The sequence below is a fragment of the Gossypium hirsutum genome, chromosome D08, assembly GCF_007990345.1.
Source record: "Gossypium hirsutum isolate 1008001.06 chromosome D08, Gossypium_hirsutum_v2.1, whole genome shotgun sequence".
Lineage (NCBI taxonomy): Eukaryota > Viridiplantae > Streptophyta > Magnoliopsida > Malvales > Malvaceae > Gossypium > Gossypium hirsutum.
The window spans coordinates 15,345,283-15,361,649 of record NC_053444.1 but is presented as its reverse complement, the minus strand read 5'-3'; the positions used below and the strand labels follow the sequence as shown (position 1 = coordinate 15,361,649).

Here is a 16,367-nt window from a genome sequence, read left to right as displayed (position 1 = left end):
AAATTTAAAAAATTAAATTGAAAAATTAGTTAAAATTGGCTTTCATATTAAGTACTCAAATAATTAGTTTAAAAAGTCAATATTTTTTTATTTAATTTAATTTTATTATTTTCATATTCTTTTAATAAAAAATGAATTTTTATTGTGTTTTGATTCAATTTCATTTTGGTTTTTTATAAATACAATATTTTCTTTTAATTTTTCATATTTTATATATTTTAAAGTTTTTAATAATTATTGTTAATTTAAAATTTTAACTTAAGCTTTCTTTTAATAAACCATTGAAAATAATTAAAGTCATTTTTCTTTTTGTACACATATTTAATAATCTAAAAATAAAATAATATAAAAGAATTTTTTCTAAAAAATGTAGAAAATAAGAATTAAGTAAGAGCTACTTATTTGAGAATATTTTCAATTAATTTAATACTATTTTACTATCTTATAAAAGTTTCCCGTTTAAAATTTTATTTTAGAATAAGGTGAAATGTTTAAAAATTAAATATAAAATATAAAATATTTTTTATAATTTAAAATCTATATTTACCAAGCAATCTATTTATATTTAGTAATTAACTTTAAAAAATATATCAAATAAATTTTATAATTTAAATTAAATACTTATTTTTAGATACTTAATTTTTAAATTATCAAACACCTACTTATTTAAGATAATTAAATGATTCAGTTGAAGCCTTTTTTTCTTTTTGGTCCCTTATAGTCAGGATCTTGGAATTTTAGTACGTTTACAATTGTCAAGAGGAGAGGTGAGTTGACTGAGTTCGTGGGTACAAATTGAAGATGTAAACCATATACAAGATCAATTGAAGAGTTCATCTTCATTCATCGGCTACTGCAGTGGTAGCTAGATGGAAAACGTACAGGAATATCCTCCGCCGGCAGCAGCAAGTGCTTACCCACCTTTGGCTACTCGCGTTTCCGTGATTGAGCCTGAATACTGCTATCCTCAACCAGTAGATCTGGCTGTCGTCAGAAAGGTTTTGACCATCAGTGAGGGCAAATTTGCTGTCAGTGACATCAATGCCAACATCATGATCAAAATCAAAGGCAAAATTTTCAGCATCCATGATCGTCGCCTCTTAACCGATGCTGCTGGAAATCCCATTTGCACTCTTCGACACAAGGTTTGGTTTTTGTTGTTCAAAGTTTCTCAGACATAGCTTTATTTCAACTCTACATATAAATATAGCTACCTTGATTTGTTAATAGATAAATGACTGTCCACGATAAATGGCAAGTATTCAGGGGGGAAAGCACGGAAGAAAAAGATCTGATGTTCACAGTGAAGCGATCATATCATCAATGATCCAACTCAAGACCAAATTGCATGTGTTCTTGGCAACCAGCCCAAAAGAGAATGTTTGTGATTTCAAAGTGGAAGGAAGCTGGCTGGAAAGATCCTGTATCATTTATTCCGGAGAGTCCAACACAATTTTGGCTCAGGTACTTAACACCCTCTTCCTACGGTTTATTTACACATATTCTCTAGTATCGCACACAAGTATAAAATAATTTTATATAAACAATAACTTTTAAAAGTTTTTTCAACTGAATTAATTTTCTATCTATTCATACTACCAATTCAATAAGAGGTTTAAATAATAATATAATTTTTTTATTAGATATATTTTTATGTAGAAAACTTCTTGTGCGATTATGAAACAAAATGGTTTTAGGACTTGATAATGACAAGATTCAATAGATAATTGTTGAGATAATGTTATTTTTAATGTTTAAAATATTGTTACAATTATTTTATTATCACTAAATTTGTTATTATCTTTTAGTGACCAATCACAGCCTTTGTAGTAAATTCTAAATAAACTTTAAGACAATGATAATAATTAGAATACGAGTTTTGAATAAGAATAATGATGTGAACATAAATAATTGGTGCTTATCATATAATTTAAATAAAATTTTCTAATATAAATATTTGTAATTTAAGCATTCAAAGTAAGAAACAAAAAAGCTTGTTGAGGCTAAGGATGTATTAAATACTCATTGGAAGGGTAAGTCTAGTGGTGATATGAAGAAAAATAAGATTGGAGAACAACCGATTGATAAAGGAAGTGTTGATCATGTTTTTATTTTATATAAAATGGAGTAAGGGGTTATTAACGTATTTTAGACTCAACTTTTATCATATACTTGTATATTTATTTAGAGATTTATCAAAGTATAAAATAATTTAAATATCCTCTATATAATATTTGTTACTTTGTAAAATAAATGAATTTTTGATAAATTCACCAAAAACTTGGGATTTGATTGATGGGTGACAAAAATTCAGTCAACTATACTAGATTTTGTCACACTTTCAATTAAAATTGTATGTATAAAAAAATAATAATTGAGTTATAAGTGAACTGGTAAAATAGTTCAATTCTTAGGTATTACACTTTTAGTTGTTTTATTTAAAAAATTTCATATAAAAATAGTAAAAGAACAAAAATGTCAATATATTAACATTCAAACCTTAATTAAAAGAGGAATTTTAAGTAAATTTTTTTATTGAATTCGTGTTGAGTTGACTAGTGATATCAACTCAACAAAATAATTTAAATATGTACTAGATAGATAGATAGATAGATAGATAGATAGATAAATTGATAGATAGATAGAGGTGAAAGTATCTAGGAGATCCAAGTATTATAGAGACTATATCAAATTAATCTCTCTATTACTGAATGGATCAATTTAGTCCATGTACTACTAAAAAGAATCAAATAAGTTCAAATTGCAAATGGGTTAACATTTGTTGTTTGAAAAAATATCAGTTTTTGTTTAACAAAGTTAATATTTTTTAAAGCTTTTATGGTTTTGTAAATGATTTTTTTTATATGAACTGCAATTGGAAAAAAAATTAAGATATTTTACTTAAAGTAACGTTAATTCTCTTTCAATTTAGATTTATTTAATTATGGATTAAATTGAAGAATTTAATAATAGATAATCTCCCAAGTGCTTTAACCGATAGATTAATATTTGTAAGATTATATTAACATAGGAATAATGATATTTACATGTATGTGGGTTCTATATGTGTGAGCACTGCAGATGCACAAGAAGCACAATGTTGAAAGCGTATTGCTTGGTAAGGACAAGTTTATGGTGATGGTCTATCCAAACGTGGTTTATGCCTTCGTGGTGGCTCTCATAGCCATCCTTGATGGGATTAACCACGACGATGATGAGTGATCACTCATTAAAATGTTCACTATAATATGTTGTTATCTACATGTTTGACTTCGGCTTGTTTACTTCTTTTTGTCTTACTAGTGAGCTTTCACTATTGTAACATATTAAGATGAAACCAGACTGATCTTAATTTGTGCATTCATCAATAAGAACCTTAGCTAATTTATAACTGAGTAGTATCTAAACCTATACATATATTAGAACCCAACATCTTCAAAATCTGATAGATTTTTGAGTAATAGTTCTTAGGACCGAACAAATTCAAAATTTAGATCGAAGGAAGATTATACTACGATCTTGTTATTCTGATGTTGTAAATTTATCAAAAAAGTAATTAATTATATTCGAATAATATAAGAAGAATTAATTAAATTTGGATAATAATAATTGATAACTTTGGGTAAGGACTATTTTGGAAATTGCAAGAGATTATGGGGGACCTAAAGTGCATTTTCACCATTGAGTTAAAAGAACTTGGAGGCAATTAAGCCACTTAGTGTTTGTTAAGTAAGAGTCATTAAAAGGTTTAAATGACACATTGTGGCTAGGTGTCAAAGTGTGTAATAATTAAAGGAATTTTGGTAGCAGGTGGCAAATGACAGTGATACCAAGAAATCCCACCATAGCATACTAATTGGATTGGATGAGAAGAGTGAGGCTGCAAACATTTTGCTTCGTTTTGGTACAAAGAGAGAAAGGAAAAGTATACCTTCAATAAATAGGACTAAATTGCAATTTAACCCTATCATTGGGTAGGCAAAAGAATCAGTGTTAGCGGTGAGTCTTATTGATCAAATAAGGCTTAATGACACCTTGAAAACTAGGTCTCAAAGTATGGGAAATTAAGAGAATAGTGAAGCTAGGTGGTAAAGAATTTGGAAGCTAAACAACCCCACAAATCAAGGCTCTCACGGCTAAATGGATGAGAGATTGATGCTGAAGAAATTAGCTAATATTTGACAAAAAGAGAAGGTGAAAAACTAAGGAAAAATTAGAGAAAGCCTAGCTATACATGAAGGAGGAAAAAAGATATATTTTCATCAATTCTAACCTATGATTGTAATGAATCCACCGTATAGTTTAATTAGTATAGTTCATAATTGAAGGAAGCTGTACAAGTGAGGAGATTGGTGGTGGTAGAAGCCAAAATTTCATACCCAAATCATTAAGGAAGATAGTAAATTAAGTCTAAATTGTTTAATTTTTACTTCTAAGACTAAATTCTATGTTACTTAGGATTGGTGAATAAGTATGATTATGTGTGTAATTGTGTATATGTACGTATACTGAGGAAGGGGAATTGTAGTAAAGTCTAAATGACATCTAGATATGACAAGAAGAATAAGTGGAAAGTGTTAGAAAATTATGAATTATGTCCATTTACTCTTTACTAATATTAGCTACTTGAAGAATTGGAGTTGAATTAAGTCTTAGTTGTGTTATGTGATCAAAAGGGAAGAAATTGGCACTTTAAAACATGTAATACTCCAATTGGGTATGTGAATTTTACTCATCTTAAACATTTGTAATTATGTTTAAAATATGAAATTTTAAAGGTAAGTTAAAAATGTCAACTTAAATATGAATGACATGAAAATTGATGTTGGAGTTAAGATTTATCAAGCATATAATCTCACAATTTCGTGATAATAATTTTATATTTTAAATTAATGCATCACAAAATTAATTAAAAATTTGGTTAAGACAAGTGCACATATCAATTAATAGTATAGTTATAGTGAGTAAATATATTGTTCCCACGAAGACTAAAAGTACTAGTAATTATCATCTTTCTATTATTGAATCGAATAATTCAAGTGATTGATTAAAAATTAAGATCGACTAAATTAATTACTAATGAACACGAAAAAGAACAAAACACGAAAATAATTGATTAACAACCAATAAGCAAAACAATACCTAGGAAAGAATCTGCCTAGATTTCATCTGTCACCATCAATCTAAATTACACAAATTTTTTACTTAGTATCTTGATCTGTAGAAATCCCTAAATTATTCTAATATCTCTTTCGAGAAAAAGAGCAACTGACTCTAGGTTGATTCATTGAAATTTATTTCTAATTAAAACCCTTATTATCGCATTACCTCATAGTATGGATTCCCTAATTAGATTTGACTCTAATCTGGTAGATTTATGTCATCTTATTTCTAGGATTGCATGCAACTCCACTAAATTATGCAAGATCTACTCTTAAACAGGGTCTATTCAACCTTCGATTTAAGCATATCGAACATGGATTAATAATCTCAAAATATTAAACCAAGAATTAAGCACACATAATTGAGAATAAGAAACTAAGTCTTAATTACGTAAAATAAAAAAATCAAACGACAGAATCCATCATAGGGTTCATCTCCCTAGGTATTTAGAAAATTAGTTCATGATTGAAAATAAAAACATCCAAGATATAATATAATTGAAAGAAACAAAGATGCTCATGATAATTTCCAAAGAAATCAACTAGGAATCTTCAATATTGGCGAAAATATGCTTTAAAGTTTGCTTCAATGATGTTTTTCGAGTTGTTTTCTTGAATATTCTATGACGGCTCCCTCTTATCTTTTAATTTTTGTCATATATACGTCTTAGAATGCCCAAAAACCTAAAAATCACGATTTTTCAAAGTTCAGTGTGAAATCCCGTGAAACTGACATGGCCTACCACATGCCCGTGTAGGTTGCACATGTTGGATTTGCCTGAAGTGTAGTATTGTAACACCCCTAACCCGTATCTGTAGCCGGAATATGGTTACTGAGTATTACCATAAAATCGTAACTTTAAAACATACATTTAGTACCTCAATATAAATATGGCGTAAATCATTCATCTAAATGCATATCGTCCCTTATTCAAGCCTTCGAGGCTTTAAAAACACTTTAGAAACAATTCGAGACTAAATTGAAATCATTCAGAAAGTTCAAAAAAAAGTTAGAAAATTTGAACTGTAGAGGTCACATGGCCATGTGACTCACACGAATGAGACGCACGCCTGTGTCTCAGAACGTGTAACATTTGAAATAAGGGCACACGGCCGTGTCCCAGTCTGTTTTCGTTCTCGTGTAACTTTCAAAGTTGGGTCACACGGCCAAGCCACACACGCTTGTATAACTCTCGAAATGGCCTCACACGCCTGCGTGCTAGGCTATGTAACTGCCTGACTTGCAAACCTTAAAACCTACAGGAGACACATGACTGTGTCTCATGGCTGTGTGTCACACACGACTGAGTTCACGCCCGTGTCTCAGGCCATGTGGACATGAAATTGGCAAAATTCAAGCCATTTCCATCACCATTACAAGCATGTACCTACAAGCAATTTGCACCCATAACCAATACATCACAAACATACCAAACATGCATAAAATGACCAATTCAAATGACCAAATCCATTCAACTAATATGCCATATAAGGCACATCAAAAGCAAGCATACAAACTTACCTATACACATGCATATTTGACCATTTTTCAATCATAAACATTTAGTCAAATACGATTTCATAACGTACCAAATTTATGATCAATAGAACTTCTACATAAACATACCACTTTGACCATTAAAGCATGCATTGAAACTAAACCATAATAACACATACCAATAAGGCACCAAAAGTACAACAACCAAAATAACATATACATGCCAAACTTATCAACTCACATCAAACACAAGACTACCTATACGTGTCATTATAACATTGGCCAAAACATCAAAAACTATCGATATAATCGCTGGATAGTGTGATAGATCTCCGACAAGCTTCGAAACTGATTGAGCTTCCAATTATCTATAAAACATAGGAAAGAAAACTACGTAAGCATATAATGCTTAGTAAGTTCGTAAAACATGAACATAACTTACCATTTCAATGCATAACCTTAAAATTTAAACATGATACAATCTAACCATAAGCTTGGCACAAGCCTAAGCATCATCAACAACACATGTTAGTGCATCAACTCATAATTCACTTGAATTAACATAAGGTAAGCTAGGTATACATGAACATAATGCTTTTGAATTCATCTTTTCCATGAACATAGATATACATTCATTGATCATTTTCATTTCATACATTTTCATAGATTCATGACATTGTTCATTTGAACACTTACCATTCCTTTCCTTTTCATGCCCGTTGAACCATTTACAATAACATCAGATATGTGGGAAAGCTCACACGAAGTGTGATAAACATATAGTCATAACCTTTCCTTTTCCTTTACATTATTGCTCACACGAGCTGTGAAATGGGTCTGTTCACACAAGCTGTAGGTCAGAATGTAAACTACACGATGCTGCTCACACAAGCTATAGAGCATCCTTAACAAATGCAGGACCTTAGCCGTTGGTAGGACATTCAAGACCAGCACCCAGAAAATGGTAACCCTAATGACATGTCATTTGTATCCTACGTATTCCTAAGCTTCAAACATGGCTCGATAATTATCATAACATCGTTGGATTTCCACCATTTAATTTCACGACAAACAATACATGAATATGTATAGATCAATACAACATTGAAACGTTAATTAATCATAAGAACTTACCTCGATGACAAAGACGTAGAAACGAGATAAACTAACCTGAGGCTTTAGCTTTTCCTCGATCTAGATTCGTATAAGGTTTATCTTTATCTAAATAGAAAAATTCAATCAATTTAGTACTTAAACTCTTCAATTCAGTCCAAATTTTATATTTTTATAAAATTACAATTTTGCCCATAATATTTTAACTTCTTTACAAATTAGTCATTAAGCTCGTAAATTGAAATTTAAGAAATTTCATCCACATTTCATGCTAGGGGAATTCACTAGCGGCTTCTACCAACTCATACAAATCAACATTTCATGAATTTAACTTAAAATTTTATCATTTATATAAATAAGTCCCTAAATAACAATTTCATCAAAAATCTCTTTACAAAACTAGTTTATTTAACAACAAAGACTCATAATATTTCATTAAACTTCAAGAATCATGCAAGAAAATTCATGGCAAAATGCTAAACCTTTAACTTTTTTTTGCAAATTAACCCCCGTGCTAGCTAGATTAAGCTACAACGACTTCAAAAACATAGAAATCTTTAAAAATGGGATAAAAAAGTACTCACATGCAATGGATGAACTAGCCAAACCTTCAAGCACTCTTCAATGGAGTTTTCTTTCTTATTTTTGGTGGCAAAAGCAACTATGGAAGATGATAGTTTTAGTTTATGTTATTTTGCTTAACATAATTATAAAATTACTAAATTAACCTTGCTTATTAACCTTTAAATCACTTAATAATGTGTCCATCTTTGTCCACTAATAATAATGGTCTAGTTATAGTATAAATCCTATTACATTTAAATTTTATACCTAATAGATACCTTTAACTAATAGAACTCTACTTTTGCACCTTTTACGATTTAGTTCTTTTCACAAAATTAAGCATGCAAATATCAAAATTTCTTAACGAAAATTTTCTACGACCCTACTAACATACCGTAAAAATTAAAATAATAAAAATAATAATAATTTACTCATCAAATTTATGGTCCGGAAAGCACTGTTCTGACTTTACTAAAAATAGGTTGTTACACTAGTAATTTTTTCGAACATATTGGTTAATAAAACAAATTCATTAATTACATTACTATGCTTTGTATAATTTTCCATACATGGTTTTTGCATGCAAAGCAAAATTGAATCAAATGTTGCTCATTGGTTGTCTAATGTTTAACTAATACTAAGCGGTCTTACGTGGTCGGATTGTAATATGAAAAGACAACTTGTATTAGTAGATGAATCTAAATATGTCATTAGTCTAATAAAAAATGAGCAAAGGGATTGAAAGACTAACATGTTGTTTATCAAGTCCAATTATGGAGATGCCTTGTCTTGGGCATCGAAGAGGATGACCCCCAGAAGATAGAGACATAAATGTGATTGACTAGACTGGCAGTACATTGGACATGACCCAAGCAGAAAAGATCCTGAATCCGTTTATGGATTTCTTCACTTATGACGTTCATAGTGTGACATGCCGAAATCCTGAATGGATGGCAGACTAAATACACGTGACTCGTATGTTTTGATGTAAGTAAAAGCCTAAGTTTAAAATGATAAGAAACTGAAAGTTGGTGTGTTGGGTGTATGACTTTTGTAGTATGTAGTGTCATTCACAATAGTGAAATTCATAACCCAAAACATGAGTAAATGATATCCTCTCATTAACATTAAATGGTTGATGAAAAGTAAACGTGGTCACATGTCGTTCGTCTTTATGATGGATGACTTGATCACTATTTGATAGTGATTGACTTTTCATGAATGAAGATGTAATGGTTACTATGATATAAAATAGGATCATACTAGGAGAATGAATACTATCTCAAAGAGACCAAGGATATCCTATGAGGGTAACACACTTATGACAAGGTCATTGGATGAGCACTGAGTAGTTACTTTTGTAATGGTATGTCATTGAGAAGAGCTTAGTCCCGATACAATAGTGGAATGATTTTGTGACTAAATGAGCTTATAATTAATAGGAGAAAAGCCAAAACTTAATTATTAATCATTTGAGCCTCAACAACATATATCCAATCGGTCCCTCCGCTAGCTCATTGAAACTAGAAATGAATTGCGTGTTTGAATAGAAATTAACAAAATGAATAGAAAAAGAGGAACGAAAAACATTTAGGATTGCTTATGGTTTTCTCCGAAATGGAGAAACGGAATCATTTGGAAATGAATGTAAGTTTCCAAATTTAGAAATGTAAATTTGCAATCCTATACGGATTACTTAAAAATGATCAGAAGAATAAGTTTATGTTTTTTGACTGTTTTGAAGCTTAAAAATGAAAATAAACTATTCTTTCATAGTGAACATGTTGAGTTGTGAAATATTGAAAATATTTTCTCGAAATTTTACGAGGGGCAAAATCATCAAAATTTTACTAAGGGTAAAATCATCAAAATTTTGCTAGGGGTAAAATAGAGATGATAAAGTGATTTTATATATAAATATTAAAGTTTGGGAAATATAAAAACTTAATTGGGTTGGGTCATATTACAGAGTACTGGGTCAAAAAGGCCTAAAAAGTATTCGTAATTGAACCCAATGTGAGAGAGGCCCAAAACCCCTCATGTAACATGAAGGGGGCGACAATCCTAGTAGGAATACTAGGGTGTGTCGTCCACCCCTCTCCTACTCTAAGTAGGAAGTTGTTTTTCTATTTGAAATAAACTGCTACAACTCAATAAGAGTTCTACATTCTCTTCTTATAAATAGATAGCACCGATAGAGCTATTTACACAATTTTGAGAGATTGTAATTCTACCCAAAAAATAGAGAGAATTTATTCTCAACTGTTACATATATATTTTTTTCCAGAATAACAATTCTACCAGTTTCTATTAAAGAAGAGAGAATTTTCATTTTCACCCAAAAAAGAGAAAACTTTTTCTAGTTCTGTGTTGCAGTTCAATTGATTTTAGCCCACACTCGAAGCAGTTCGTGGTACGAGAATAGCAGAGAAGATCGTTTGGTTGAAAGTCAGAAAACATCAAGGATCCACTTAATCCAAAAATATAAGCACAATTTTGGTTAAGTTTTATTGCTATAAATATCACAAATCAAGTCAGTTTTCAAAATTCTAATTGTCCGCTGTGTAAGAAAATCGTTTTCAAATCAAAATTTTCCAGTAATTGATATCAAAGTCAGGTTGTGCTATGTTTATATTGTAAATCAAGATCGAATCTCTCACTTCATTTTGTTTGATTAATATTTGATAAGATGTGACATTCTTATAATTATTTGCATGTTTAGGGGAATGTATGTGAATGAATGCAATATTATATATATTTGTTATATAATTATTATTTTTGTCAAGGTTGTGGTTCTTAGGAAATAGACCATGGGCTATCATCTCCATGTAGATTTCTTTTTATTTATTTATGAATTTTTGTGAGCCAGAAACAAACATAAGATAGAAATGTAATTTTTCTAAAAAATGAGTTCATGACAAGGAGAAGATGGAGCGATGGAGGTCGAAGACACAAGGAATGCCTTGTGGCAAAAAATTATGTATTTTTTTGGGGTTTTCATTTATTTTCTAAAAATAGAATCATGGAAACCTTGATTGACAATTTTATTTTATTCCCCATCTCTATATATATCAATTCAATAATTATTTATGATATAAATGTAATATATATGTATGGGATGATCCACAATTGTTCTATTAAAGATAATAGGTGTGGTAATGGGAAGGTGCATGTCTAAGATTGGATTTGGAAAGGAAATAATTGGTTTTTAAGTGGTCAACTACGACTCACCTCCCTTTTTTAGGAATCTACCTGGTGCATGGTTCACATTCACTTCTTGTATTCTTCTTCTTGGATATAAGTAATGTAAAAAAAAGTTAGAACATTATAAATTGGTAAGTGGCATAAAAGTTGAATATAAAATTGTGTAAAAACTAAATTACATAATATAAAAGAATATAAAATTTCGGATTAAACATACCATAAACTACTAATAACCTGAATTGATCATTTGTTTTGTGTGTTCATTCACTGTGCATGAACAATATTTTTAGGTATTCTTACATAGTTGAATACAATATTTTTTTCTAATTTTTCCTTAATGGTCATTAGTCGAATTTTCCTTAAATGCCATTAATTAATTTAAGTACTAATTTTCCTTAATTGTTGTTAGTGCAATTTTAACTTAATTGCTATAAACATTATTAAAATGAACAAAGACATGGAATTTTTTGTTTTGATTACCATTATTAATGTGTATAACATTATGATAGACATTCTATATAGTTTTCTACATTAAAATGAATATATTTTAAGAAATATGATAATAAATATTAATTTTAAGTAAATGAAAAAGAAGTAATTTAAACGTTATGTTGATAACTATTAAATTTTTGCTTTGCATTACTTATATTGTCATGTGTATCTATATATTTATTATTGAGTATTAGGGGCGGAACTGCTACGGGGTGCTCAGCAAACTCCAGCTCCCTAAACTGATAATTTTAAAATTTAGCTTATTTACGATTTATAAAATCTTAAATTAATATATGATAAAATTGGGCTTCTTTAAATAATAAAAATTTAATTCAATTATTAAAATTAATTAAAATATAAATTATTAAAATAATAAAATTATATTTTTACTATCATAAAAATATATAACTTTATTTCACTTCTTCTTTTTTCTACTTCACCCATTATTTCAATTTTTCCATACATATTTCCAAGTATACATTTACATGCGTCTGCCGCTAACTTGTTTATAATGTTCGAAAATATTACAAATACTGATATTATGTATTGGAATAATAATATGTTACAAAAATTTAGTATTATTATGGAAAATAATTTTTAATAGTTGTATGCAATCAACATTAACGGTGCTTGTAAGTTTAATTCAAACTCGAAATTTGGAGGAAAGTATAATTTGTAACCTTTTCTTTAATTATTGTATGGTTTAAATAGTATTTGTGTTAAAACAGAAAGATAAAATCGTATATTTTATAAAAAGTTTTTTAATACTTTAACTTATTTAAAATTTGTTAAACAATTAATTGATGTAGGACACGGAGTAATTAAAGAACATGTGAAATAATAATGTAGCAAAAGTTGATAAGGAAAAATAGAAACAAAAAGCAAACACGAAAAGTTGGCATGTCATAAGATTGTGAGTACTCACTTATATGTGTTGTGATATTTGTGGTGTTGAGGCCTAGGGAGAGTTTTTGGAGAGATAAGGGAATGCGGGCTAAGCTCCATTCACCGGGATATGTGTGTTTGGTGTGTTGGAGAGTGTTAGCTATAAGCTACACTTATGGGATGTGTTCGACTCTACGAGTCTATGTGTGGTGTATTAGAGATTCATGTATCTGATGAGTGATGATAGAGTTCAGTTTTATATTTCATAGCTTAAGTGCCAAATTATCTTAAAAAGTGTAAATATGTGTAATGTGATGTATACCTAAACGAGTATGTGGATGATATGTAAATTATTATAGATTGCGTTTAAATTGGATTATATGTGATTAATATGTATCGGAATATATGCCTAAACATTTGTATATAAATTTGTAAAAGGGATACATGAAATATGACTAAATATGTAAATTATGACACTAAGTTAAACACATTTTGGAAAAATGCTATAAGTTGTTTGGTTGATGCATGACGACTTGTTTGCGTTGCGGTTATTCTGAGCATTCACTAAACTTGTTAAGTTCATCCACTCCTTTTAAACCATTGCAGATAAGTAGTGCCAATGTGAGCGGTGTGGTCTCGAGGAGTGATCGAAGCCAGGAACTTAGTTCCTATCAGTAGGTGTTATTTGTTTAATTGGGTTTTGGGAATAAAAAGTAATAAGGTAGATGTTATGTGATTTTACTATGAATTTTTAGTTGATTGCATGCCCATTATGATTGGTATTTTGTAGACTTGAAAAAATTATGTTTGGGACTGCCATTTGAGGTATTTTGGTGTATATTTTATAAGGTATTTGATGCATGATGTTTAGGATTAATTGAGAATGATCAATGTGCTGATATATGTTATATTTTTAAGGTCTAGAACAGAGGTATCGATGTTCAGGCCTAAAAAATGATACTCTGCTATTTTTAAATTTCAGGAAGTTTATTTTGCTTGTAGGTATCGATATTTTATCTCGATTATCGATACTTGGGGTGAAATTATCGATTCTTCATCAGTGGTAGCGATATTTTCCGAAAGTTGAGTTTTTGAAACAAGAAACAGTAAGCTAATTTGGTATAGATTTTTCCAAGTGGTATTGATACCACTTGAGAGAAATATCGATACCACTATTTTAGTATCGATACCTACGTAATAGTTTGGAAAATCTACCGATTGGTCTAAATGCATGTATAATTATTGTTATAAGACTATGTGAAGTATGTTTAGCATGTAACGATAATAACTAAAAAGTAAGATTGACTTAACACTTATATGAATACTAAAATAGAAGACAATTCTTTTACAACGAGATTTTAAAATGTTTTGTATGACACGAGACGGTGATGTGGCATCCTGATATTCAGGCTTGGTAACCAGGCCGGGTATAGGGTGTTACATCGAAAATAGTTTGCTTATAATGTTGCTATTGAAATAACAAAAGAAAATGAGGATCTTGAGCCTAAATCTATAGAAGAATACAAAAATAAAAAAGATTGACCAAAATGGAAAGACACAATTCAAGCAAAATTGAATTCACTTTCTAAACATGAGATTTTTGGATCTGTTGTCACACTCAAATTTCCTTAAAACCTGAAATTAGGAACATTTAAGGGTAAAATTGAAAGAGAACATAAGTTGGCGATCTCTACTGAAAAATCAGGAAAAGATAGAAACAAAATTGGACATGGTTGAAATCCAATTCTTGTTTAGTTGGATTAGAACTGGATGGTCCCATAGTGGGGGACAAAATGATTGTGAATGAGTGGATTTTACACGGTTGAAGACCATGTGGGAAGGGCTATAAATAGTTGGGGAAATGACTTCCGAATGAGAGAATTGTTTTCATTTTTTATTTCAGTTTCTTCTCTTCTTCATCTTTTTCCCTGGTTGCTTCGAAAAAAAGACGATTAAGGAAAGCTGTGCATGTAACAATGATCATGAGGTTTGAACCGAAAAAGTAGAAAATCTAGTTAGTTACTGCCAAGAGAGGGTGGGAGCTATGGCATTTGGAAAAGCTAAGTCAAGGAGGGAGGCGAAGAAGCATCAGGGGAGTTTCTGCACCTCAACCCTGAAATGTTAAGTATGTTGAAAGCCTGCATGGGTTCATGAGTATCCACCATTTTAGTTCAGAATGCATGGTCCATGATATTTCAATTATAAAATGCATGTATTGCATATGGATTAATGGAAAGGGAGCTATCGAAGGGCTAGACGATATTAGGAATGGGAAAAAAGGACTTTCTATTAGAAACCGTCATACGGTGATGCTGTGTGGAAGCTATGATCGTGAAGCTTTGAGCCTTGCGGAGGAGACACTGTGGTGTTTGAGCATAAAGGTTAGGATTGGTGAAATGAATGAATGGATGAACTGTAATAAAGAAGGAAATATAAAGATCATAGCGGGGCCATGGGTCCAATTGGAGGTTATACACCTACAATAAGTAATATCGTAACTGAAAGATGTTATGACATAAAAAATGAGTAAGACCATAGCTGAAAGATGTTTTGGCATCATATGAAAGCACACTAGAATGCCAAAATAGAAATAAGACCATAGCTAAAAGATGTTATGAAATCCTTTGATTGCCTGTCGTGACAGTAAACACGAGGTTATATTGAGTAAGACCATAACTAAAAGACGCTATAGCATCGTGGATAGTCTACTGGGACGATAACACGGGATAGCCCGCCGGGACAATAAACACGGAGAGTACAGCGTGTAAGACCATAGCTCGGTTATGGAAACCAATAGAGTCTATCGGGACATTAAACATGGATCTGACGAGTAAGACCATAGCTCGACTATGGAAGCATGTGGAGCCTGTTGGGACACTAAACACAGTGTAGTTCACCAGGATGTTAAACACAGGGTTAAATGGTGTAAGACCATATCTTGGTTGTGGCAGCATATTAGAGTCTGCCGAGATAATAACACAATTGGATAATTAAGAAAGTAATCGTGGCCAACTTCGCAAATAGGGAAAAACGGGTAAAAAAAAGAAAATGGAAGTGTGAACAAGAACTAGTCAACCAGCTGGTCAGAAGAATATTTCAAGGAATGAAAAACGTGTAGCAATGGGAAAAGACTCATAAAAATGTAGTCGTGAGAGCCGAAAGGGCATGAGGGTGGTAACCCATCAAGATTCAGATAAGGGTAGTGACATGCCAATAATGACTGGGGTAAAGACAAGTACGAGAAGTTATACGAGGATTACAAATAAATATCCGTAAATAAAGGTTGCCAGAGGGTGCTCAGTGAAAATCTTGTTTGATAGAGATTGAGCATAGACTCAGTGATTAGTTTATGAAGTGAATGGGGGTTAGATGAAACCCCTCAAAAGAGGGATATGTACGGTTGGTCACATTAAGTGACAACATGTCCATCAAGATCACTCCTCTTAAGA

At 30.8% G+C, this 16,367-nt stretch overlaps 1 protein-coding gene across 2 annotated transcripts; it reads left to right on the top strand.

Annotated features, from left to right (window-relative positions):
• The first annotated feature begins 831 nt into the window (after positions 1–831).
• Positions 832–10,908, top strand: LOC107918601 (protein LURP-one-related 15). Of its 2 annotated transcripts, none has more exons than XM_041099930.1 (3): positions 832–1,145; positions 1,267–1,464; positions 10,701–10,908. In XM_041099930.1, the coding sequence occupies exons 1-3, from the start codon at positions 870–872 to the stop codon at positions 10,839–10,841; spliced, it is 615 nt and encodes a 204-aa protein (XP_040955864.1). In that variant the 5' UTR covers positions 832–869; the 3' UTR covers positions 10,842–10,908. The 2 variants fall into 2 exon arrangements, with proteins under 2 accessions (XP_040955864.1, XP_016703687.1); XM_016848198.2 differs by lacking the exon at positions 10,701–10,908 and adding an exon at positions 3,082–3,391.
• Positions 10,909–16,367: the final 5,459 nt, after the last annotated feature.